The 23,873-nt window shown below is 42.9% G+C and overlaps 1 protein-coding gene across 1 annotated transcript; it reads right to left on the bottom strand.

The window, feature by feature from the left end:
- Positions 1 to 2,069: 2,069 nt before the first annotated feature.
- Positions 2,070 to 21,967, bottom strand: LOC132405924 (heme-binding protein 2-like). Its single transcript, XM_059990905.1, is given in 8 exon segments — positions 2,070 to 3,652; positions 3,739 to 3,777; positions 4,301 to 4,388; positions 4,391 to 4,460; positions 5,436 to 5,575; positions 12,977 to 13,097; positions 13,655 to 13,733; positions 21,804 to 21,967. Coding segments are annotated over 8 exon segments (795 nt in total). The 3' UTR covers positions 2,070 to 3,558.
- Positions 21,968 to 23,873: the final 1,906 nt, after the last annotated feature.

Below are 23,873 nucleotides of genomic sequence, written 5' to 3' on the forward strand. Positions count from 1 at the left end.
CAACCTCCTGTCCTTGACATTTATTGGCACTGTCGTGGCTATGATCCCATCATCAATATTCTTGGAATTCATTATCTTATAACAGGATCAGTTACGTAAATACTGCAGCTGTAAAAACAAATTGGAAACTCAGCAAGTGAGTCCATTTCTGACATCACCAAGCATTTCCAATATCTGAAGACACATATCGGGATTATGATGAAATAGCCTCCACTTGCTTGGATGAATGCAGTTCCAGCAACACCCTGCCTGTATGTTATCCCAATAATCACCCCAAGCATTCAATCCTTCTATCTGTGGCATAAGGTGGGTGCAGTGTGCACTATCCGCAAGACACATTCCAGTTAAAGTAAAACTCTGGTAATCTGGCACCGTCAGGACTTTGATAGTCAAGCAGATTTTTTGAATATTGGATGTTACTGTTATTAATACCCCCAAATATTTTGATTTTACTTTTTATATGATACACAATATTTTAATAAATTTTCCAGCAAACCTGGTAGTCATCGAGGGAATCTGGGTCAAATCAAGCTGAAACATACAAGAAGTTTGTGTTGTTGGCAAACTTATAGATGGTGTTTGAGCCATGGGTGTAGAGAGAGTAGAGCAGTGGTCTAAGCACAGATCCTTGAGCTGTACCGCTTTTGTTTATCAGTGAGGAAGAGATGTTATTTCTGATCAGCACAGACTATGGTCTCCCAGTGAGTAAGTCAAGGTTCTGATTGCAGAGAGAAGTGTAGAGGCCTGGGTATTGGACCTTTTGATTAGAACTGAAGGTATGATTCTTTTGAATAATGAGCTGTAGTCAATAATATGATTGTGTTGAATGATGACCTGTAATCAATAAAGAGCAGCTTGACATGAGATGTCCTGACATGCACTCACAATAAGTGAAAGTTTATGCTGACAGCAAATAAAATAAATTTGCCTTGACATTTCCCCCATTACCCCCACTCAGTTGCTTTATCATCAAGGTCTGTGTGACAGTAGATTAAACAGTCCGACGTGGAAATATATTTTCATTACAATACCACTTTATATTAACAGGAAGAACTAATGAAAATTCTGTTACAGAAATATGTATTACATGATGTACATGCAAGTAGCTAATTTATTCAAATAAGATTAACTATATATTTGGATACATTAATTACATTCCATATTTAGAAATATAGAAAATCAGACCCATACTGAGGCAGAACTGAAAAATAACTTGCAGTTTTTCCCTCAGTACATCCATAATCAATTAAAAAAATAAGGCTTTAAACTTAGTTACAAATCATAAACATGAGAAAGTCTGGAGATGCTGGAAATCCAAAGCAATACACACAAAATGCTGGAGGAACTCATCAGGTCAGGCAGCGTGGAAATGAATAAACAATGGAATGTTTCGGGTCAAGACCCTTTTTCAGGATTGAGAAGGAAGAGGGAAAAGTGCCAGAATAAAAAAAAGTGGGCAGTGGAGAAGGAGGCTAGCTAGAAGGCAGTAGGTCAAACCAGCTGGGTGGGAAAGATCAAGGGCTGGAGAAGAATGAATCTGATAGGAAAGGAGAGTGAACCATAGGAGAAAAGGAAGGAGAAGGGGACCTGGGGTAAGGTGAGAAGAAGTGAAAGGTCAGAGTGGGGTTGGTGAGACCCAATGTAACTTGAGGGACTGTTTCGTCGAACACTTCGGCTCCATCGACCGCAAGTGGAACCTCCTAGCGGTCAAACATTTTAATTTTGATTCCCATTCACATTTTGACATGTCAGTCCATAGCCTCCTCTTGTGCCAAGATTAGGCCACCCCTAGGGTGGAGAAGCAACACCTTGTATTCCATCTGGGTAGCCTCCAACCTGATGGAATGAATATTGATTACTCCTTCCAGTAAAAACATTCCCACCCCTCCTCTATTCCCCACTGACCTGTCACTTCTTCTCACCTAATTATCACTTCCCCCTTGGTCCCTTCCACCTTCCCTTTCCCATATGGTCCACTCTCCTCTCCTATAAGATTCCTTCTTCTCAAGTCCTTGACCTTTCCCACCCAGCTGGCTTCACCTAGCATCTTCCAGCTAGCCTCCTCCCTCTACCTTTTTATTCTGTTGTCTTCCCCCTTCCTTCTCAGTCCTGAAGAAGGGTCTTGGCCCAGACGTTGAAAGCTTATTAATTTCCATTGATGCTGCCTGACCTGCTGCATTCTTCCAGCATTTTTTGTGTGTAGCTTAGTTAGAAAGGACAGGTGATAAGCTAAAATTAATTGCCTAGCGATTTCAATAATCAGATATACAATATAACAGCATTTTGAAGAGGCTACAGTGAAGGTTGAAATTTGTTGAATAATTACATGGTCTAGTGGCAAGCATTGTGATTTAATGCTGATAAGGCAAGAATAATGGTATAATTATGTTCAATATTGAATACCAGAATACCCAATTTTTATTTTAGGATATCCCCAGGGCAGTTTTGTCACCACTGCTAACTTGTTGTGTTGATTAAGTAGTGGGAGATTGAGGAAAAACAGCAAGTTATTCAACCTCAGGATTACTTCTCAGAAGCTAAATCAACAAAATGTATCACAAACACGAGAAAATCTGCAAATGCTGGAAATCCAAAATAACACACATATCAGGACTGGAGAGGAAGATGAGAAGTCAGAGTAAGAAGATAGGGTGAGGGGAAGAAGAGGTACAAAGTGATAGGTGAAACCAGGAGAGGGGGAGGGGTTGAAGTAAAGAGCTGGGAAGTTGTTTGGTGAAAGAGATAAAAGGCTGGAGAAAAGGGAGACTGGTAGGAGAGGAGTCTATGAAAGAAAGGGAAGGGTGAGGAGCACCAGAGGGAGGTGATGGGCAGGTAAGGAGCTAAGATGGGAGAGGTTAACAGGAATAGGGAATGGAGGGAGGGGATTACAGGAAGTCCAAGAAATTGGTGTTCATGCCATCAGGTTGGAGGCTACCCAGACAGAATATAAGGTGTTGTTCCTCCAACCGGAGTGTGGCATTGTGGCAGTAGAGGAGGCCATGGATTAACATAGCAAATGATATAGAGCTTTTCAGTTAGATAGTCATAATATTTATTCTGATACTGGATCGGCAACTTTTTTTTAAAAAAACAAAGTCAATAACCCAAGTTGCAGATGGAATTGTATTATTGGTCAATTGTGTGTGTGTGTTGAAGTGCTTGGTAACAGATTATTTTGCCAGCATTTTAAGTGTTGAGCGCTAACATACTGAATGTGCAAAGAACAGAGGGGAAAAAAAACAACCCTGGAAAGAACTACATTCTTTTTATCTCTTGTAATTAAATACCAGCAATTAATAGAATGCAAAAAAATCTCTCTTGCAGAAACTTCGTTTCAAGAGAAAAAATTCATGACCTTTGCTAATCAAGTCTCAATGTTTCAAAAGCTGAAAGTAATGTCTTTTTTGAGCGATAGAGGAGAATGTCATCAGATATGTTTGTCAATCCAGACAGATAATAATGACAGGTTCCTGTCTATGAAACCACAAGCTATGAATACAAATACAATGTGTTACACCAGATTTTTAAAAATCATAAGAAAAGTTCTTCAAGTGGGTCCTATGTGGAGAGTTCAGGGACTAAAGTTGAACACTCTGGAGTTCCTTCTGCAACATACCACACTTCAGTGTGCTGACCAACCAACATCTTGGGCCTACATGGAAAAGAATTTAAAATGTCATTTGAATAGAATCTATTTTTATTAATCCTCGTAATGCATATTACAGAATGAAACATTACCCCCAATCTTTTTCTTCAACTTCCACCTCTTCTGAGCTGATGTGAGAAAACAAAACAAAAACAATGAAGCTGGGAGTATTCTGTCCTTACAGCTAGCCACTATTAAAGGTATTCACAGAACAATTTTCATTTTGTTCATGTGGGGATTACAGTATTTTGCTTTTGCTTTACTTCCTTTGCTGTTGGAATAACCAAGGCTTACAATCTCATGATATGGGGAATTATTGATACACATCTATTGTTACATTTTGGGGGAACACTTTATCACCACTGTTGTTTGTGACATATTAAAAAGCTTTTAGAAATGTTTTCTTTATTTTCTTTGGATCTTACTCACTTACCATTGACTTGCATCTGATGTAGACAGTTGTCCTGCACCCAGCTCTCCATTGGTGTTGCAAAAATGGTGGCCAGGTAGAGTTAAAGAATGCTTGTTATCTACCCTTTCACATCTTTGAACTAACTACAGAGGACTGAAAGTGTCTTATCAGATATGGATTTCTATTCATTTCATTATCCAGTTATATATCAAATCTGATAATTTGCATAATATTTTTATCTGTTGTATCCAGAGACATAATAATAATCAGAGATAAAACTCTGGTCAGCTTTACTCAGTTCTGCTTTCAGTCTCGAGGAATAGAATTTGAATTCCATGTCAGTAACGAACCCCCAAAGAATTTCACAAAAACATACATCTCTGGGAACTCAATGAAATAAACCTGTTGGTATAAAATTAAATTAGACATCACCAAGTAGAAATTAGAAATTTAATTTGATCAGGATCAATTATTTAATGTGCTAAGAAGAATTCCTATCTTAAATATTCATTATTTTCTTCATATTCTACACCACAAAATTGCAGGTTCTGGTTTTGAGTGTCTAATCCAGCACTGATGTTGAGTACAAGACTGTTGTTGCAACACCACTTAAGCAGTCAATTTATCTTGCTCCTGTATGCCCTCTCCACAAAAAGCATCAAGGGTAAAGCTTGTCTCTTTTGTTACTCCTGTACATTCCCAAGCAGTACTGCCAGCATTCGGGAGTGAATAAAATCTGTCCTTTCGGAAGTATTAAGATAAGAAAATTTACAAGTTTGAAATAGTATTAAGATTCCACCTAAAGCTTTTCATTTCACCTCAGTGTGTGTGACAATAATAAACCAATTGCCAGAATAATTAAAAAGAGATTGACTATGCTCGAAACTAGTTTGTTTTAAGGTTACACAAACAGCTTTAGTGCCTGGATAGATGTATTGTAGCTGTGACAATTCAGTAATAACTTATTAAGCAAATAGTTTGCTGTCATTCTGTGATGCAGTAGGTGCTGATTTATGAAACTTTAGTGACTAATTAAGAAATAAATCAGAAATTGATGGTGCTTTGGGTTAATTGATTTTCATACCCCTGAAGATGGATGAAATTGCTAAAATATGTTAGGCAGATGTATTTTTTTGTCTGTTGGCCCCATTTCAAAATCTTGTTTGCAAAATAGAGGTGGTTTCACACAAGCCATGTGTATATAATGTGACAGCCACATGAAGAGTGATATTCATTCAACTTCAGAGTATATTGGTACCTCACCTTTCAGTGCTGAGTAATATTTTGTAAAAAAGGCAAAGGTTAAAAAGATGCAGCAAACATAACTTATGTCCAAACTGTATTTTTATATGAAATTTGGACTAGCTAGTTACTCACATCAGGGTCAATGGGTGTCGGAGGGTTTTCTTGATAAGCCACTGGCAACAGGAAGTGGACAATGTAATTCTTCATTTCCATTATTCTTTCACTTTCAGGTATCTGAAGCAGAACAAGAGCTGCCATGTTAATTTTCTTGCCTGGGTTTAAATAATTCTGTTACTATTTTTTTCATACTGGATATCCGTGGGATCTATCCCGATCTCTGCTTGACAGAACATTGGGAGAGTTCCTGGATGGGTAATATGAATGCTGAAGATACAGTTGCAGACAAGAAACTTTATACAGTACTGTGTTAACAACTGACTGTCTGCTGCACACCTTATGATCCAAAGCACAACTGAGATAAATAGAATGGAACATAAAGTTAAATCAGGCAGTAATGTTCCTGACAACACACATAAAATGCTGGAGAAACTCAGAAGGCCAGGCAGCATCTGTGGAAAAGAGTACAGTTGACGTTTTGGGCCTAGACCCTTCAGCAGGACTTTGTTAGTAATGGTCCTGATATATTATGAATTTAACATAGTTTATGTGATGCAGATACTAGAGGCAAAACCCATGTTACTTGCTCATCCATAATTGTTCCTGGGCAAATAAACTTGCAACGTTATTTTAGAATATTTTTACAAGTCAATAACATTATTTCAGTTTTCCGGTCATATAGGCCAGGCCAGGTAAGAATGGTAAATTATCTTCCTCAAGGGAAGTGAACTGGACTGTTTTTACATCAATCCAATGAGTTCCTGCTCGTCATTATTGATACTGGCCGGCTGGTGGCGTAGTGCTGGTCTCTGGAGCGAAAGGTTCTGAGTTTGAATCCAGCCAGCTCCCTTGCACACTTTCCATCCATGCTGGGTTGAGCGTCGAGCAACTCGACCTCGTTAAAACAAAACTGGAGAATGCTACAGGAATGCCACATGATGAGTAATCACCAAAAAAATTGATGCAAAAAGCTTGTTGTGATGGCACCCCGATGATTCCACCAGGAGTTAAGGGCATTCCTCTTCTTCTTCTATTATTGATACTAACTTTATAATTTTATTAATCCTGTTTTATGTAATTACTCAAATTGCCTGATGATTACCCGGTTGCCATGCTAGGATTCAAACTCCTATCTCAATAGTCCAGCATTGTAATGCTTGTCCAGTGCTGTAGTCACAGTGCTGCTTACCCACTGACCATACCTTTCAATTGCTAGATGTTTAATATCTTCAGCAGCCACAATGTCCTCTGTCTACCTAACTTTTGCATTTTGTTGCAGCCCAATTCTCTTACCCTGATTGAGACTTAATTCAAAGTATTTTTGTATTCCATCAATGGTTTGGATTATAGTCCTTGAAATTTCATATACAAAACCCAGTCCCCTAACTTAAGGTATTTTTCAAGTGTTTGAGAAGACTGTTTACTACCAGGCTTAAGTACATAACACCTCTCCCTGCTTAGTTTTACAGAATGTATCTCAACTTATATATATATATTCCTGGAAAGTGGATCAATTTGCTTGGCAGCTGAGACAGGGCTGTGAAGCAGACTCAGGTCCTGGAGACCTCTTCATTGGTGGTTGTAGGAGTTGACTCTGGGACTGCAGGTAGTGGTTCTGACAGCTGTGGCCACTTTTGTTCTGGTTGTGTTGGCATCCTGAACAGCGCATGGCTAACTTCACCGGATGAGGTGGATCATAATGTGTGAGCACAGTGTCTAACATCGCTATTTCCTTTGCCTTTTGGTAAGCTATTTCACACTGCTTTGTCCATTGATATTTCTTCCTGATCAGTAGTATTGAGTTCAAGGAGACACAGTAGCTTGGTTTGGCAGGAACCTTTAATACTAATTGACAAATCCTAAAAATTACCACAACTGTGACATGTCCTTTGCCCTTGGGACATCCAGCACTGCTTGAATTATCTCAGCATACTTGTGCGTCAATAGTGTGACCATGGTAAGTGATGCTTGGTTTAAAGATTGTTGCATTTTGCTCTAAACCCACAATCTCCTAAATTTTTAACATTGTCTTGAGATTTTGGAGATGTTCCTTGTCATCCTGGGTAAAAATAATGTCATGCAGGTAACACTGATTGCCTGGACAGCCTTGCAGCACGAGGTCCATAGCTTTCTGCCAGAGTGCAAGTGCAGATGCTACTCCAAAATTAAGCCTATTATCATGATAAAGCCCTTTGTGAGCGTTTATCTTAAGGAACACTTTGAACTCTTCTTCCATCTCCATCTGTAGGTAGGCCTCAGCTAAGCACATTTCTTGAAGTGTTTCCCTCCAGAAAGGTTTGCAAAGACATCCCCTATCCTGGGCAGAGGGTGTTGATCTGCTTTCAGTATTAGGGTGATGGTGACCTTAAAATCACCACAGATCCTGACAGAACAATTCTTTTTGGCCGCTGGGATGACTGGCATTGCCCATGCGCTTCACTCAACCTTGGAAAGAATTCCTTCGCCATCCATACAATCTAGCTCACTGGCTAGTCTATCATGGATAGTGTATGGAACCAGATGAGCTTTGTAAAACTTGAGAGAGGCATTTTATTCTTGATATATTTCAGTTTTCCAATGCCATCCCTGAACACTGCTGTGGCATCACCCAGTACTTTTCTTAATTCACTTTCAGTTGACTCTCTTGAAGAGGATGTGGCGTGCAAATGGTGGATGGATTTCCAATCAAGTTGCAGTTATTTTAGCTAAATATGACTCCATAATGTTGACCCTCCTGTTCTTATCACATACAAACCCAAAGTGGCTTATTGGTTGCAGTCTTTCACTGTTACGAATGTCATTCCCACAGAGCTTACCTTTTCTCCAGTATAAGTTCTGAGTTGGATATCTGAAGGCATCAGTTCAGTATCTTTGAAATGCCATTCAAAGTCATTTTTTGGAATGACTGAAACAGCAAAGCTAGTGCCCAATTCAATTTTAATTTTTTTTCTTTCACTTCTGGTGTAAGCCATATTGCTTGTCAAAAGTTAGTTTCTCCATTGTAAATGTCAAGGCTACTTGTGTTACTCTCATCATTATCAGATTTTTCACCAACAACATGCAGATTAGTGCCATCTTTGAAACTGCAACTGACTTTTTATCTTTTCCTCTTTTCTGTGCTGTCCACATTTTTATCTTTGTATGTGCTCTTTGTATGTGTCCTACTTTTGCTTTTTCTGTAAGTTTCACCCTCAGTCTAGTCTGGTGTATGTGAGCCCCTACTACAATGGTGACACAGTTTGTTTGGCCAGGCAGGTTTCTGTTTGGTTCTAAATGTTTCTGCATTACTTTCATGATATGAACAAGCCTTCAATATATTTTGTTAACCAAGGTTTCATGAATTTACCATTTTGCTTTTTACTATTACATGCTGACTGTCTCACCAACTCACTTTAAAACACTTCCCATTTATCAGATAACATCGACTTCTCTAACTTCCGTTAATGCCCCTCCGCCCCTTCTTACCCCATCCCTGACGTATTTAGTTGTTTGCCTGTTCTCCATCTCCCTCTGGTGCTCCCCCCACCCCGGTCCTTTCTTTCTCCTGAGGCCTCCCGTCCCATGATCCTTTCCCTTCTCCAGCTCTGTATCACTTTCGCCAATCACCTTTCCAGTTCTTAGCTTCATCCCACCCCCTCCGGTCTACTCCTATCATTTTGCATTCCCCCCTCCCCCCTCTACTTTCAAATCTCTTACTATCCTTCCTTTCGGTTAGTCCTGACGAAGGGTCTCGGCCCGAAACGTCAACAACGCTTCTCCCTATAGGCTTCGCCCAGCCTGCTATGTTCTACCAGAATTTTGTGTGTGTTGTTGTTTTAATTTCCAGCATCTGCAGATTTCCTCGTGTTTGCCATTTATCAGATGGGGCTTTCACCTCCCAATTTACCTCTCCCTAGTCCTCTTTTACTTTATTGAAATCCACCTTTCCCAATTTAGAGCCCTGACTAGAGGACCAACTTTATCTTTTTCCATGACTGTCTTGAATTTACCGAGCTATGGTCACTGTTCCACAGGGTTCCTGTTTAGACACTTCAATCACACATCGATCCACTTTCCCTAAGAAAAAGACCAATTTCTCTGACAGATTGATTTCCCTACAAAAGGCTGTATATTTCTATTAGATGACCAGTTAGATTTGTTTCCTCGAACACTGACCGTACAATAAAATGAAGTCTTCCTAAGATTGATAGATTGAAATTAAATGTTCTAACATTTCACTTTCTCTTCTTTTTATTAATCTAATAAGATAAATAATTTTCAATGCTTTACGCTCAGTGACCAGTTTATTAGGTATATCTGAACACCTACTCATTAATGCAAGTATCTCATCAGCCAATAATGTGGTAGCAACTCAATGCATAAAAGCTTGCAGACATTGTCAAGAGGCTCAGTTGTTGTTCAGACCAAATATCAAAGTGAGGAAGAATTATGATCTAAGTGACTCTGACTGTAAAATTATTTTTGGTGTCAGAGGGGGTGGCTTGAGAAACTGTTGATCTGGGATTTTCATGCACACTGGTCTCTAGTCTAGGTTTTATAGAGAATGGTACAAAAAGCTAAAAGAAACACCCAATGCCCAGCAGTTCTGTGGGCGAAAGCACCTTATTAATGAGAGTGGTCAGTGGAGAGTGGCCTGACTGAATTAAGCTGCCAGGAGTCAACAGTAACTCAAATAACTGCATGTTATAACAGTGATATGCAGAAGAGCATCTATGAATGCACGACATGTTGAACCATGAAGTGGATGGGCTATAGCAGCAGACCTTGATCATACACTCAGTGGCAACTTTATTAGGTACAAGAGGTACTTAATAAAGTGGCCAACGAGGGTATTTTAATTTTATGTTTATAAAACACCAACCCAATTTGTTATCCCTGTATTTTCAGTAACTAATTTTTATTTAATACTCTTTTCCAATTTTTAATACTCCAGCCTCTGCCCTATAGGTTTACAGTTCTGCATCATGGTTTCATTATTTGCTGCTATGTGTTGGCGCAAGGCCAAGTGGATAAGATGTTTGTCTAGTGATCTGAAGGTCGCTAGTTCGAGCCTTGGCTGAGGCTGCGTGTGTGTCCTTGAGCAAGGCACTTAACCACACATTGCTCTGCGACGACACTGGTGCCAAGCTGTATGGGTCCTAATGCCCTTCCCTTGGACAACATCGGTGGCATGGAGAGGGGAGACTTGCAGCTTGGGCAACTGCCGGTCTTCCATATATTAAAAAAAATCTTGCCCAGGCTTGTGCCCTGGAAACTTTCCAAGCCCTACATTTGCTGCTATCTTTACTGGCAATTCTGCAACCTTTCCTGAATCTCTCTGACTCTACTTTTTCTTTGCTGTTTTAATAGTCTCTTCAGAAGTCTTTTCAGAGTGCATTTATAGATTTAGTTCCATGCTATTTAATAGCCTAACAAGTTCCCTCCCATCTGCCACTATTCTAACCTTACTCTTAAAAGTTTACCATTGTTGAGCTTGCATCCTAGGAGGTATTGCTCCATTTTGATAGGCTACCCGTGTACTGAGTCATTATCCACTGCCTTTGGCCCACAGCACCATAATATCCCCTATCAAAGTCACAGGTTACATTTTCTGGTATTGTAATCACAGTATGTTTTGTATGGAAGTCCAGATAAAAAATTTAAGGCAATGACAACATGAAAACGTGAACAGAACAATTTGACCCACTTGTAAAGATGCACGTTGGCACAACTAGTTGGGTTTAATGTGTTCTGTGTTGTTACTTTTATATATTTCCATGCATGAGCTTCAGGGTTACTGAAGTTACCATATTTGAATATCACTTCCTCTTTTTTTTTGTAACTGGTTATATTGTCTGCAAAAAACAAAAATACAACTGCAGATGCTGTGGATCAAAGAATACGTACACGATGCTGGAAGAACTCAGCAGGTCAGGCAGCATCTGTGAGAAAAGAGTAGCCAACGTTTCGGGCCAAGACCCTTCATCAGGAATGGGGGGGGGGGAAGAGAGGGCCGAAGCCCAGTAATAGAGATAGGGGAGGGGGAAGGGCTAGAGGCGACAGGTGGAGAACCAATCAGAGGAAAGATAAAGGGGGGAGGGGATCCATTTTCCCTCGGCCCCAGTCTCCTGCCTTCTCCCCATATCCCTTGGCCTCCACAGTTGCCTGTGGCAACAAATTCCACAGATTCACCACTCTCTGACTTAAATTCCTCCTCATCTCCATTCTAAAAGGATGCCCCTCTATCCTGTGGTTGTGTCCTCTGGTCCATCAGAAACATTCTCTCCACATCCAGTCTATCAAGGTCTTATCATAAAGGCTACTTACTTTCATCTTGCTCTTCCACTCCCACTTCAACAATAAGGCTTAAAACAGGCCTTTCTCCCTTCACATATCATGTTGTTAATATGCTGGTGATTACATATTCTTAATGACTGTTGTGTTCCCCAAGATCATTACACCATTCTTCCTAACCTTATGCATCTCCTAAATGTAAGATTGCTATCACTACTTGTCTCTATGATCTCGTACACAAACTCTGTTTATTTTTAAACTTTAATTGCAGTCAGTTGTGAAATGTTTCTTTCTGTTTCTCAAACTGTTCTTGGCCCTGGCTTCATTATATATTTACAAAATACTATTAATGTTACAAATCTGAAATATAGGAGAGAATGCCAGAAATACTCAGCAGGTCAGGCAGCATCAGCAAACAGAAAAATTGTTAATGTTTCAAGTCTGTGATCTTATATTCCTTTCCCTCTACTCCCTTGATTCTTTACCTTCCTCTATTCCTTAAATATGAACCTTCACACTAACCTGTTTAATGTTTGCAGAATCTTGGCACAGCCTTTTGAAGTAATTGAGAAAAGATTTTAATGAGTATCACATGTGCAAACATTAGAAAAAAGGTTTGATTATTTTTAGCAATGTTGTGACTTCTGCTTGCTCGATTCCTATTGTGCCGTGCATGCTTCGAGGCTGGGAGGATGAATAACTGGCAATCTTGTCTCATCTTTTATCTTCTCTGAAACTGATGCTAGGAAGACTAAAAATGACCTGAGTAGTAGTTACATTTTCCTTGGGAAAGGGGCATTATACTCCCAGTTTCTCTACCAAAGCTGAATAATTGGAAATTGGAGTAAATGCTGAGATGTTACTTGTTTCATAGGAGGAGGCTGTTTAACCCATTGGTTCCATAGTAGCATTTCAGAGAGCAATTCCATTATTTTCATTCCATCCCCCATAATTCCCTGTATTCTTATAGTTCATCCTTTCTTTCATGTCATAATTCTTACCTTAATTTCTTTTGCTACATACCTACTCTACAGGTTATTTTATAGTAGTATTTAATCCACTAGCATGTGTTTAATATGTGAGAGAACACTCCTCGGGAATACCCATGTGGTTACAGGGAGAATGTGCAAAGTCTGAGCAGAGAACACCTAGATCAGATTCAAACCCAAGTCTTTAGATTTTTAGATAAGCAATGGATTTTAAATTTTTGGTGAGAGGAAATGTTTAGTTTTAAAGTGTGTGATTTGGTGGTAATCTTGATTGTTATGTTTAGCTGTTCATACCTTCTTCATTTTTGCCCTGGATATATTGAAAGAGTTTTGTAAATCCTTCATTGCTGGCAAATTCCATAAAAAAACTTGTTCCATTGGTTGCAATCCATGTTGATAAATTATAATGTCGAACCTGCATAAAAAGTAGCACAGAAAAAAAACATTGATTACACTAAGAATTCACCCCCATGTTGATCCAGATATATGTTATAACTTCCACTATGCTAATTTATTACTTGTTGGCAGCATTCCTATTTTCTTTGTTATGTAAGTGGTAGGCTGAATGTAACTGAGTGCACCCGTCCACACTCGACTCTAATAGAACAGTTTTACTGTATTACATCTTCCGATGGTTGCTCTTGTGCTGTCAGAGATAAAGTTTGAATTAAATTCAAATTCTGGTCCTATCCAGTGCAGTAGAATGGACCAATTGTATCAGTGGCATCATGAATTTACCATCTGTGATTATTTAGAGTGTTAAATAAATTCCCTAACAATTTCTTATTAGGTGTTATGTAAAGTGGTTTAATATTGAAGATTTAATGAAGGATCATATTTAGAACCTGCCAACTCTTCTGTAATTTCTATTTATTTGGTGATAGTAACGTTTGTTTTGCTACAAGTCTTTGCATGGTGTGCATTCTATCAGTGCTTTATAAAATTAAAAATTCTATGATCTCTGCTTCTCACCTCATAACCTGAGTTTTCACAAATAAGATCATAATTAAAACATTTCTTTGCTTCTCTGCAGTGAACTGGTTGAGAGTTACTGCTCAAAGAAAATAAAACAATTAGAAATAAAGATAAGCAAATCATTCTTGATGTCAGTTTTCTCTCATTGTACCATGTGTTAGGAAATGGTTACATTTTGACAGATCCATTAACTACCCTCAATCATATCTTTCAAACTCTGCATTGTTCCAGCTCTCCCAATCTATGTAACCTTCTCCAATACTTAGAATTCTATAATCCACTTCCAGCCTTCTGTGTTTCTTTTGCCGTACTAGGCTACTTACTGGCAGTTCGGTTTTCAGTTCCCGAGGCAAGAAGGTTTGAAATTCTCTCTAAAACCCCATCTCTTACTCCCCGCTTATACCCACATTTTTGACTAATCATTTAGTCATTGACCCCAATAATCTTTCTTTTGTGGCGTAGTGGTAAAATTGACAAACTCAAGTATTTTTTTCTAATGCTCTGCACCTCAGGATTTAATGTCAATAATTGGGTAAGAGAATATACCATCAAATGGACAAGATGAGAAATGTAGTTTTGTTTCAATATTGTTAAATTATTATAATGTGGCGGCTCATTTCCTAGCGTATGCGAACCGACTCACAATTAGATAGCCTACGGGGGTTTGCGAGCACAGAGCTTTGGAGCCTCTTCGCCATGGGGGGCCGGTTGACAGAGGCTTAAAAGTGAGGCTGAAGTTTTCGAATAAAGTTTTTCCTTCGACTGCAGTTACCGACTCCGTGTCGTAATTTTAGCGCTGTTTGTAGCACACCGCTACAATTGGTGACCCCGACGGTCCAAACGATTTTTGGACCAGAAATGACCGACGCCGCCTCTGTTCATGCGGTTTCGTTGAAACTGCCGGGTTTCTGGACACAGCGCCCGGACCTATGGTTCCAGCAAGCCGAAGCCCAATTCCACGTTCGCCGGATCACCTCAGAAGACACCCGCTACTACTATGTGGTGAGCTCCCTCGACCAGGACTCAGCTGCCCAGGTCGCGGAGTTTGTACAGTCGCCCCCGGCAGACGGCAAGTACACGGAATTCAAAGCCCTGCTCCTCAGGATTTTCGGACTCTCACGGCGCGAGCGGGCTGCCCGTTTACTGCACCTGGATGGCTTGGGCGACAGACCTCCATCGGCTTTAATGAACGAGATGTTGTCTCTGGCCGAGGGACACACAGGCCTCATGTTTGAGCAGGCATTCCTGGAGCAGCTGCCCGAGGACATACGCCTGCTGCTGTCCGACGCGGATTTCAGTGACCCCCGGAAGGTGGCAGCCCGGGCGGACTTGCTGTGGAACGCCAAAAAGGTGAGCGGGGCGTCCATCGCACAGATCACCCAGCCACGCTCCCGGCAGCAAACCAGTCCAGGCCCGGCCGCAGAGCCCACTAACCCCCGGCCCAATGACCACTGGTGCTTCTACCACCAGCGGTGGGGCGCAGAAGCCCGCCGTTGCCGCCCGCCCTGCAAGTTCCCGGGAAACGCCAGGGCCAGCCGCCGCTGATGGCTACGGCGGCTGGCCATCGGGATAGCCTCCTGTATGTGTGGGATAGTAGGTCGGGACGCCGCTTTTTGGTCGATACTGGGGCTGAGGTCAGCGTTTTACCTCCGACAAGTTACGACACTCGCAGCAGGGCACCGGGTCCCCCCCTGAGGGCCGTGAATGGCAGCACAGTAAGGACCTATGGCACCCGTCAGGTGCAGCTACAGTTCGGCCCCAGCCAGTTCACGTGGGACTTCACACTGGCCGCCGTAGCCCAACCGCTTCTGGGTGCGGATTTTTTGCGAGCTCACAGCCTGCTGGTTGACCTGCCCAGGAAGAGACTGGTACACGCCGAGACCTTTCAGACGTTCTCCCTGGGCGCGGCCCAGTTGCCAGCCCCTCACCTCGGCTCCATCACGCTGTCCGACAACGACTTCACCAGGGTCCTGGCGGAGTTCCCATCGGTTCTGGCACCGCAGTTCACAGCAGCCATGCCCAGGCACGGCGTACAGCACCACATCCCGACACAGGGACCACCCCTCCATGCCCGTGCTCGGCGGCTTCCCCCGGACAAGCTCCGACTGGCGAAGGAGGAGTTCCAGAGAATGGAGGAATTGGGGATCATCCGGCGGTCCGACAGCCCCTGGGCTTCCCCCCTGCACATGGTGCCCAAAGCGACGGGGGGCTGGAGACCGTGCGGCGACTACCGCAGGCTGAACGAGGCTACCGCACCGGACCGCTACCCTGTGCCGCACATTCAGGACTTTGCGGCAAACCTGCACGGCGCCCGGATCTTCTCCAAGGTCGACCTTGTCCGAGGGTACCATCAAATCCCGATGCATCCTGACGACGTCCCCAAGACGGCTCTCATCACCCCGTTTGGCCTCTTCGAGTTCCTCCGCATGCCGTTCGGCCTGAAGAATGCCGCACAGACGTTCCAGCGGTTAATGGACGCGGTGGGACGGGACCTGGACTTCGCGTTCATCTATTTGGATGACATCCTCATAGCCAGCGGCAGTCGTCAGGAGCATCTGTCCCACCTCCGTCAACTCTGCGCCCGACTGAGTGAGTACGGTCTTACAATCAACCCTGCCAAATGCCAGTTCGGACTTGATACCATTGACTTCCTGGGCCACAGGATTACTAAAGACGGGGCAACCCCTCTGCCCGCTAAGGTAGATGCGGTCCGCCACTTCCCCCGACCCACCACGGTCAAAGGCCTTCAGGAATTCGTAGGTATGGTCAATTTCTACCGCCGCTTCCTCCCTTCAGCTGCCCGGATCATGCGCCCCCTGTTCGCCCTGATGTCGGGTCCGAGCAAGGACATTACCTGGGACGAGGAGTCCGCCGCCGCTTTCGTTCAAACGAAGGAAGCTTTGGCTGACGCCGCAATGCTAGTACATCCCAGAATGGACACCCCTACCGCCCTCACAGTGGACGCATCAAACACGGCAGTCGGTGGGGTGCTGGAGCAGCTCATCGCAGGTCGCTGGCAACCCCTGGCGTTTTTCAGCAAACACCTGCGGCCACCCGAGCTCAAGTACAGTGCTTTTGACCGGGAACTGTTGGCGCTCTACCTGGCAATCCGGCATTTCAGGTACTTCCTAGAAGGTCGGCCCTTCACCGCGTTCACGGACCACAAACCGCTTACCTTTGCGTTTACGAAAGCATCCGACCCCTGGTCATCCCGCCAGCAACGCCACCTGTCCTACATCTCTGAATACACAACGGATGTCCGGCACGTCTCGGGTAAGGACAATGTCGTGGCGGATGCGCTCTCTTGCCCTACCGTTCATGCCCTTTCCCAAGGGGTAGACTTTGAGGCACTGGCAGAGGCACAGCAGGTAGATGAGGAGATTCCGAGTTACAGGACTGCAGTCTCTGGTTTGCAGCTCCAGGACTTCCCCGTGGGCCCAGGTGAGAGGACCCTACTCTGTGACGTCGCCACCAACCAGCCCCGTCCGGTCGTCCCCGCAGCCTGGCGGCGACGTGTTTTCGACTCCATTCATAACTTGGCGCATCCCTCCATCCGGACAACTGTCCGGATGGTTTCCAGCAGGTTCGTTTGGCACGGACTCCGCAAACAGGTCAGTGAATGGGCCAGGACGTGCATGCACTGCCAGACGGCCAAGGTTCAGCGGCACACCAAAGCCCCACCGCAGCAGTTCCATCCCGCCCACCGGCGTTTCGACCACATTCATGTGGATATCGTGGGCCCCCTGCCAGTGTCGCGCGGAGCGCGTTACCTCCTGACTATCGTGGACCGGTTCACAAGATGGCCAGAGGCGGTCCCGCTCACCGACACCACCTCCGAATCTTGCGCCCGAGCCCTGATCGCCACCTGGATATCCCGCTTTGGTGTACCAGCCCACATTACCTCCGACAGAGGCGCCCAGTTCACCTCCAGCCTGTGGTCAGCTATGGCCAGCCTTTTGGGGACTCAGCTGCACCACACCACTGCCTACCACCCACAGTCGAACGGGCTAGTGGAGCGTTTCCACCGTCACCTGAAGTCGGCCCTCATGGCCCGCCTGCGAGGAGCCAACTGGGCGGACGAGCTTCCCTGGGTCCTTCTCGGCATCCGCACAGCGCCCAAGGACGACCTGCACGCCTCGTCGGCCGAGTTGGTATACGGCGCGCCCCTGGCCGTCCCCGGGGAGTTCCTACCAGCCCCGAGGGGGCAAGAGGAAGAACCCGCTGCAGTCCTGGGCAGACTTCGCGAGAAGCTCGGTAACCTGGCCCCCATACCCACTTCACAGCATGGGCGGCACCCGACCTGCGTACCCAAAGACCTACGGAACTGTAAGTTTGTGTTTGTACGAAGGGGCGGGCATCGGCCACCGCTGCAGCGGCCATACGAGGGGCCGTTTACGGTGCTCCGGAACAACGGGTCCACGTTCGTGCTGGACGTTGGGGGGAAGGAGGAGGTTTTCACGGTGGACCGCCTCAAGCCGGCCCATGTGGACCTGGCGCAACCGGCCGAGTTTCCGGCGCCTCGGCGCAGAGGCCGACCTCCCAAGCAGGTTCTGGCCCAGGCTGTGGACATTGGGGGGTGTATCGCCGGTTCTGGGGGGGGGTTATGTGGCGGCTCATTTCCTAGCGTATGCGAACCGACTCACAATTAGATAGCCTACGGGGGTTTGCGAGCACAGAGCTTTGGAGCCTCTTCGCCATGGGGGGCCGGTTGACAGAGGCTTAAAAGTGAGGCTGAAGTTTTCGAATAAAGTTTTTCCTTCGACTGCAGTTACCGACTCCGTGTCGTAATTTTAGCGCTGTTTGTAGCACACCGCTACAATAATTTATTATGATTGCACATGGCACATTTAGATGGAGATGTAACAAAGATTTTTACGCCTCCTGTATGTGAAGAATGTAAGAAATAAAGTCAATTCAATCCAATTTCAATGGGAGCATTATCAAGTAAAACTTACTGGATATAGAGCAGACACTTTCTTTGTTCTTCCCTATGTCAGGTAATAATACCAGTATCGGTAGCACCATCTGACTTGCTGTGGTCATCTAGAGGTATGGGCATTATTTAATTGTATTTAGGAACTTGTTTTGATGCGCTACTTATTGCTTCGAATAATACACACCATTTAGTTAAACGTAGTCATACAGCGCAAGAATTCTACACTGACCATGATACACCCATGTGCACATTTTAGTTTTTGTTTCTCCTCACAATCCCAACGACACTCTCCCTTCTTCCTTTCCTGTTCCCCACATCAAAACTCACGTGCACAGTGGCTGGTTAACCAGCTAACGTGGCTATGGAGTGTAGAAGGAAAGCAGAACACCTGGAGGAAACCACAGGCGACATACAAACACCAGGCAGTATCAGTCACAGGAGAACGTTCAAACTTCACACAAGCATCACCTAGGTCAGATTGAACCCGGGTTGGGGCTGCAACTCTACTACCTGTGGCTTTAGGCCATCCAACATGCAGAAACAGCTATTATGTTTTGTGTTTCCTTCGTGTATTACAGATTTAACACTGTCACATAGTAACCAGTTCATGACTGCTGTATGATCCACAGAATAATGAAGATTACAGTCAGCCCTCTGTATCTGCGTGGGTTTGGTTCCGGGGCCACCCCACGGATACCAAAATTCACAGATGCACAAATCCCTTATATAAAATGGCATAGTATTTGCATATAACCTACGCACATCCTCCTGTACACTTTAAATCATCTCTAGATTACTTATAATACCTAATACAATGTAAATGCTATGTAAATAGTTGTTATACCATATTGTTTAGGAAATAATGACAAGAAAAAAGTCTGTACATGTTCAGTACAGACGCAACCATTGTAGCTCTTCCGCGAACCCCAAGCAGAAGAGTGGCGAAAAGCGAAAATAGGGTCAAGCGTTTGTTTTGCAGCAAGCCGTTATAGAGGCAGTGCTCACCCCAATCAGTGAGAGTGGCAAAAAGTGAAAATAGGGTTAAGCGTTTGTTTTGCAGCAAGCCGTTATAGAGGCAGTGCGCACCCCAAGCAGAAGAGTGGCGAAAAGCGAAAATAGGGTCAAGCGTTTGTTTTGCTCTTAGCAAAACAAACACTCAGCATCAAGCCGCCATAGCTTTGGACTGTGTGAGATTTTCGCTACGATTGACAACGCTGCAATGATTGCAGAAAAGCATGACTTTAATTTTGAAAGGTAACGTAGATTTAGGACAGATTTGCAGGATGTTTTGAGTGCTTACAAAGAACTATATGATAGAAAAGTGCGTGAACCTTCCAGTGTGCTGGGTTGTCTTCCCAATTCTGGTAAGTGAAGCTACACTGTACATTCATTATTTCTACTTTATATAAGCTGTGTATTTATCATATCATTCCTACTTTTACTATATGTTAGTGTTATTTTAGGTTTTATGTGTTATTTGGTATGATTTGGTCGGTTATTTTTTTGGGTCTGGGAATGCTCAAAAACCTCTACTTTAGGATAGCGGGGGAAACCTGTACAATGGAAATGCTATGTAAATAGCTGTTACACTGTATTGTTTAGGGAATAAGAAGCAGGAGAGAGAACTTTCAGGTTTTTTTCGATCCCGATCCGCGGTTGGTTGAATCCGTGGATGCGGAACTCGCGGATATGGAGGGCCGACTGTATTACTTCCCTATTGCCAATATCATACTTGTACTAATCAAACTTCTTATTTGTGTAACGTCGAGGGTTTGCAATCTCCAAGACAATGTGCCTTACTTTGTGAAACAGTACATCTTGTAACTGGACAAAACCTGAATACTTTGGTTATATTTCACATTGATTTGCTTCCCAACTGTTTCCCAGCTTCCTGAGCTGCAATGTTACATAGGTGACCTCTGTTTTACAGTTGAGGGCATTTCTAGAACATGCTTCATATCATGATTTTTATGGAATGAAAAGCCGCATCCTCTGCACAGAGGTCAAAATATGCGAGTTGGATAAAAATAAATGTGTTAATTTATGTATTTTTTACCATTGAATTTCATGAGTGGATTTTTATAATGTGTCTGTGATATTTTGGTAGTGATTTGTGAATGCCAAAAGGGTAAATTTTCATGACCTGAACTGCTGTACCACGGGGGTTGTCTGAATTAACTCCTTTCGGCAGCATGCAGCTAGCTGTACTTTAAGTGTGAATGTATGCAGTGATTTTGCCTGACTATTTGACCGCAAGGACAATATGTCTACCTGGACAATGTCATCCTGGGACATTATGCGGATAATGTCATCCCGTGATTTTTTTTTTGGAAGAGGTCAGCTGAAAGTGGTCAGGCGTGTAATTCAGTACAAAGTAGAAAATCAAATGGAGATGCACATTGTTCTGCTCATGAAGTCCTTTACTATTCTGGACTATGCGATCAGATTGAAATTAAATTTCACTCTCCCATTATACATCTTTATATAGTCTGTCTTCTGACCTGTTTGCGACTTCTATCAGATCATGTAACAGAAAAAAATAGACGCAATTGAACATAGAGATATATTTGCATTTTCATTCTTCATTTTGATAATTTACTTTTGGGTATATTATTCAACATGAAATTATAAAAATGCCATAAAATACTTCAGTTTGTCTTTTCTGCAGGTATTCAAGGTGCCTCAGTGATACAAATGAAATTTTAAACCAATTTGTTTAGTGATATTACCTCGTCACTAGGTGGCAGTGGAAGAAGTCAATAATTATTTTCTCTTGGGGGTGTGGACATGTCAGGTAATATAAGCAATTATTGTTTATTTTGTGTCTAATAGAAGCATTAGGCAAAGTAATAAGATAAAGGATCATCCCCTCAGGAGTTAGATGAGGAGGATATTTTATTCTCAAAGGTTGTGAAGCATTGAAATTTCCCACTTCAGAGGGTCATTAAAGATTTTCAAGCATAAACTTCTTGGACTACAAGAGGATCAAGGGTTATGGGCTTTTAGCAGTAGTGGAATTAACACCATGATCTTAATGACAGAGTACATTTCTGCCCTTCCTTCTTCCATTGCTGCTGAAGCTGGCTTTATGGAAATTGACTGCTGTATCCTTGCATTACCAGGAGTCAGATTTCAAATATATTTCATTGGCTACATGAAAGGCACAAATGTTTTGTTGTATTACCCTTACTTGCTCGTTGTTGCCATTACTTATCGGAGCCTTGATTCTTCACTTGTTCCTTTCCATGCTTTGGGGAGATTTTTATACTGATTGTTGTCAGAATTATGTGTCGAATAAACTCTTCTCCGGCTTTGAGATGGGTACAGGTATAGATTTTAACCAACGTTTTGATGACGTACTCTGCCATCTTCATCACGGATGATGCCTAGGCATGTCTAATCTGGTGGTCTATATTGTCCATCCCTCCTGATCGGTTAGTCCTCATCTAATCAGGTTTCTGCAGTCCCACTGTGTTTACAATCAAATTCCTGTTCTTTGCCAAAGGTCTCGCTCCAAGTAAGAACTGAAATTTAATTGTAAGCAAGGTGGGACAGCAGAAACCAGATTGGATGAGGACTAACCAATCAGGAGGGATGGATGACCGGGGTATATATAGCACTGGACTAGACATGCCCAGGCATTATCTCTGATGAAGATGGCAGAGTTTGCCATTGAAACATCAGTTAAAGTATACTGTATACCTGTATCTGACTGGAAGCCCAAGGAGTCTATACTCATTATATATGTCAGAAAAGCACGAGATCCTTTTTCAGAACTATATGTTTTTGGCATATGTAATTTGGCTGGAATGGATCAATTTTTGTGCCATGTATTTTTACCAATTCTAATGGAAATTAAGTTTCTGACAGCATTTTTTAACTGTTTCAACAATACAAGTGAAAATTGAAGATCTATAAACCCTCTTGGTTCACATGCCTTTGCTCTCAATACTTTTAACCAGAACCTTGAGTTTACATTGATTCAGATTGCAAACATTGTGACACTTGTTACTGTAGCATTACTCTCTAAAGTCTTTTTTTGTTTATGTGTGTGTGTGTGTGTGTGTACATATATATATATATATATATATATATATATTAGTTTGTGCACAAGGTCTTCTTTCTTTTGATAATGCTGTTCCTTGAGAAAATAGAACAAATATCTTGACGTTTTGTTAATTACTTTTTGTTGTTATTTGTAGAACAGTGTAACATATTCTTTGAAACAGTGTTTTGGTGAAAAATTAAAATCCTAAATGTCTGGTGATTACTCCCCCCAACCCTCCCCAACATTATTTCAATGAGAGGGCACTTCACTTGCACATATAGGCTGACATGGACCACCAACACCTTGCTTCTTGTAAAAAAAGGTACAACAAAGACTATTCTTCCTCAGAAAGCTGAAACAGGCCAAACCACAAAAGCTGTTGCTTAACTTCTACAGAAACACAATTGAAACCATCCTGACCAACAGTGCCACAGTGTGGTATGCTAGCTGCACAGCCATTGAGCGACAAAGCCGCTGACCTGCATCGCGTGGTGAAGGTGGCCCAGCAAATTGTCAGAATGGAGCTCCCAGGACTGGACACCATCTATTCCAGCAGATACAGGAGGAAAACAATCAGCATAACCAGAGACACCATATACCCCAGCCACTCCCTGTTTGACCTGCTGCTGTCCTGCAAAAGTTCAGGACACTAAAAGCCAGAACAAATGGTCTGAGGAACAGCTTCTATCCCAGAGCTGTGGCCTCCATCACACCACTCCCACAGAACAATGACTGAAACTGTGAGCACACACGTGAATGCACAAGGGCTCAAATACTTGCACTAACGGCACTTTGTGTATTACTGTGAGATTCTGGTGCTACTGCAACTTATTTTCTGCTACTTATCTATTTAATACTGTTTTTCTATTACTGTCTTGTTTCTATCTACCACTTTATTTAATTGCCTGAGAGGAAGCCAAACAGAGTTTCATTGTATCTATGTATAATGACAATAAAGATCATTCATTCATTCATACACGCACCATCATATTTCCTGCCTAAGTAGTGGTACCACTAACTACTTACCCACAAAGAAGATCGTTGTGGGGAAGAGCCTGTCAAAGGCATCTTCCTGAGTAGATCTAGAAGTGCTTTCACTCATGGAAGAGTCACAAAATAGTCATAGATACAGGGTTGGATATTTACATCTGAGGCGCATAGAAATTTCATCTTCTGACAATAGTGAATCCCTGGAATTTTGTGTCCCAGATGGTGAAGGAGGCTAGATCATT

Source organism: Hypanus sabinus, chromosome 16 (assembly GCF_030144855.1).
Source record: "Hypanus sabinus isolate sHypSab1 chromosome 16, sHypSab1.hap1, whole genome shotgun sequence".
NCBI classification, from domain to species: domain Eukaryota; kingdom Metazoa; phylum Chordata; class Chondrichthyes; order Myliobatiformes; family Dasyatidae; genus Hypanus; species Hypanus sabinus.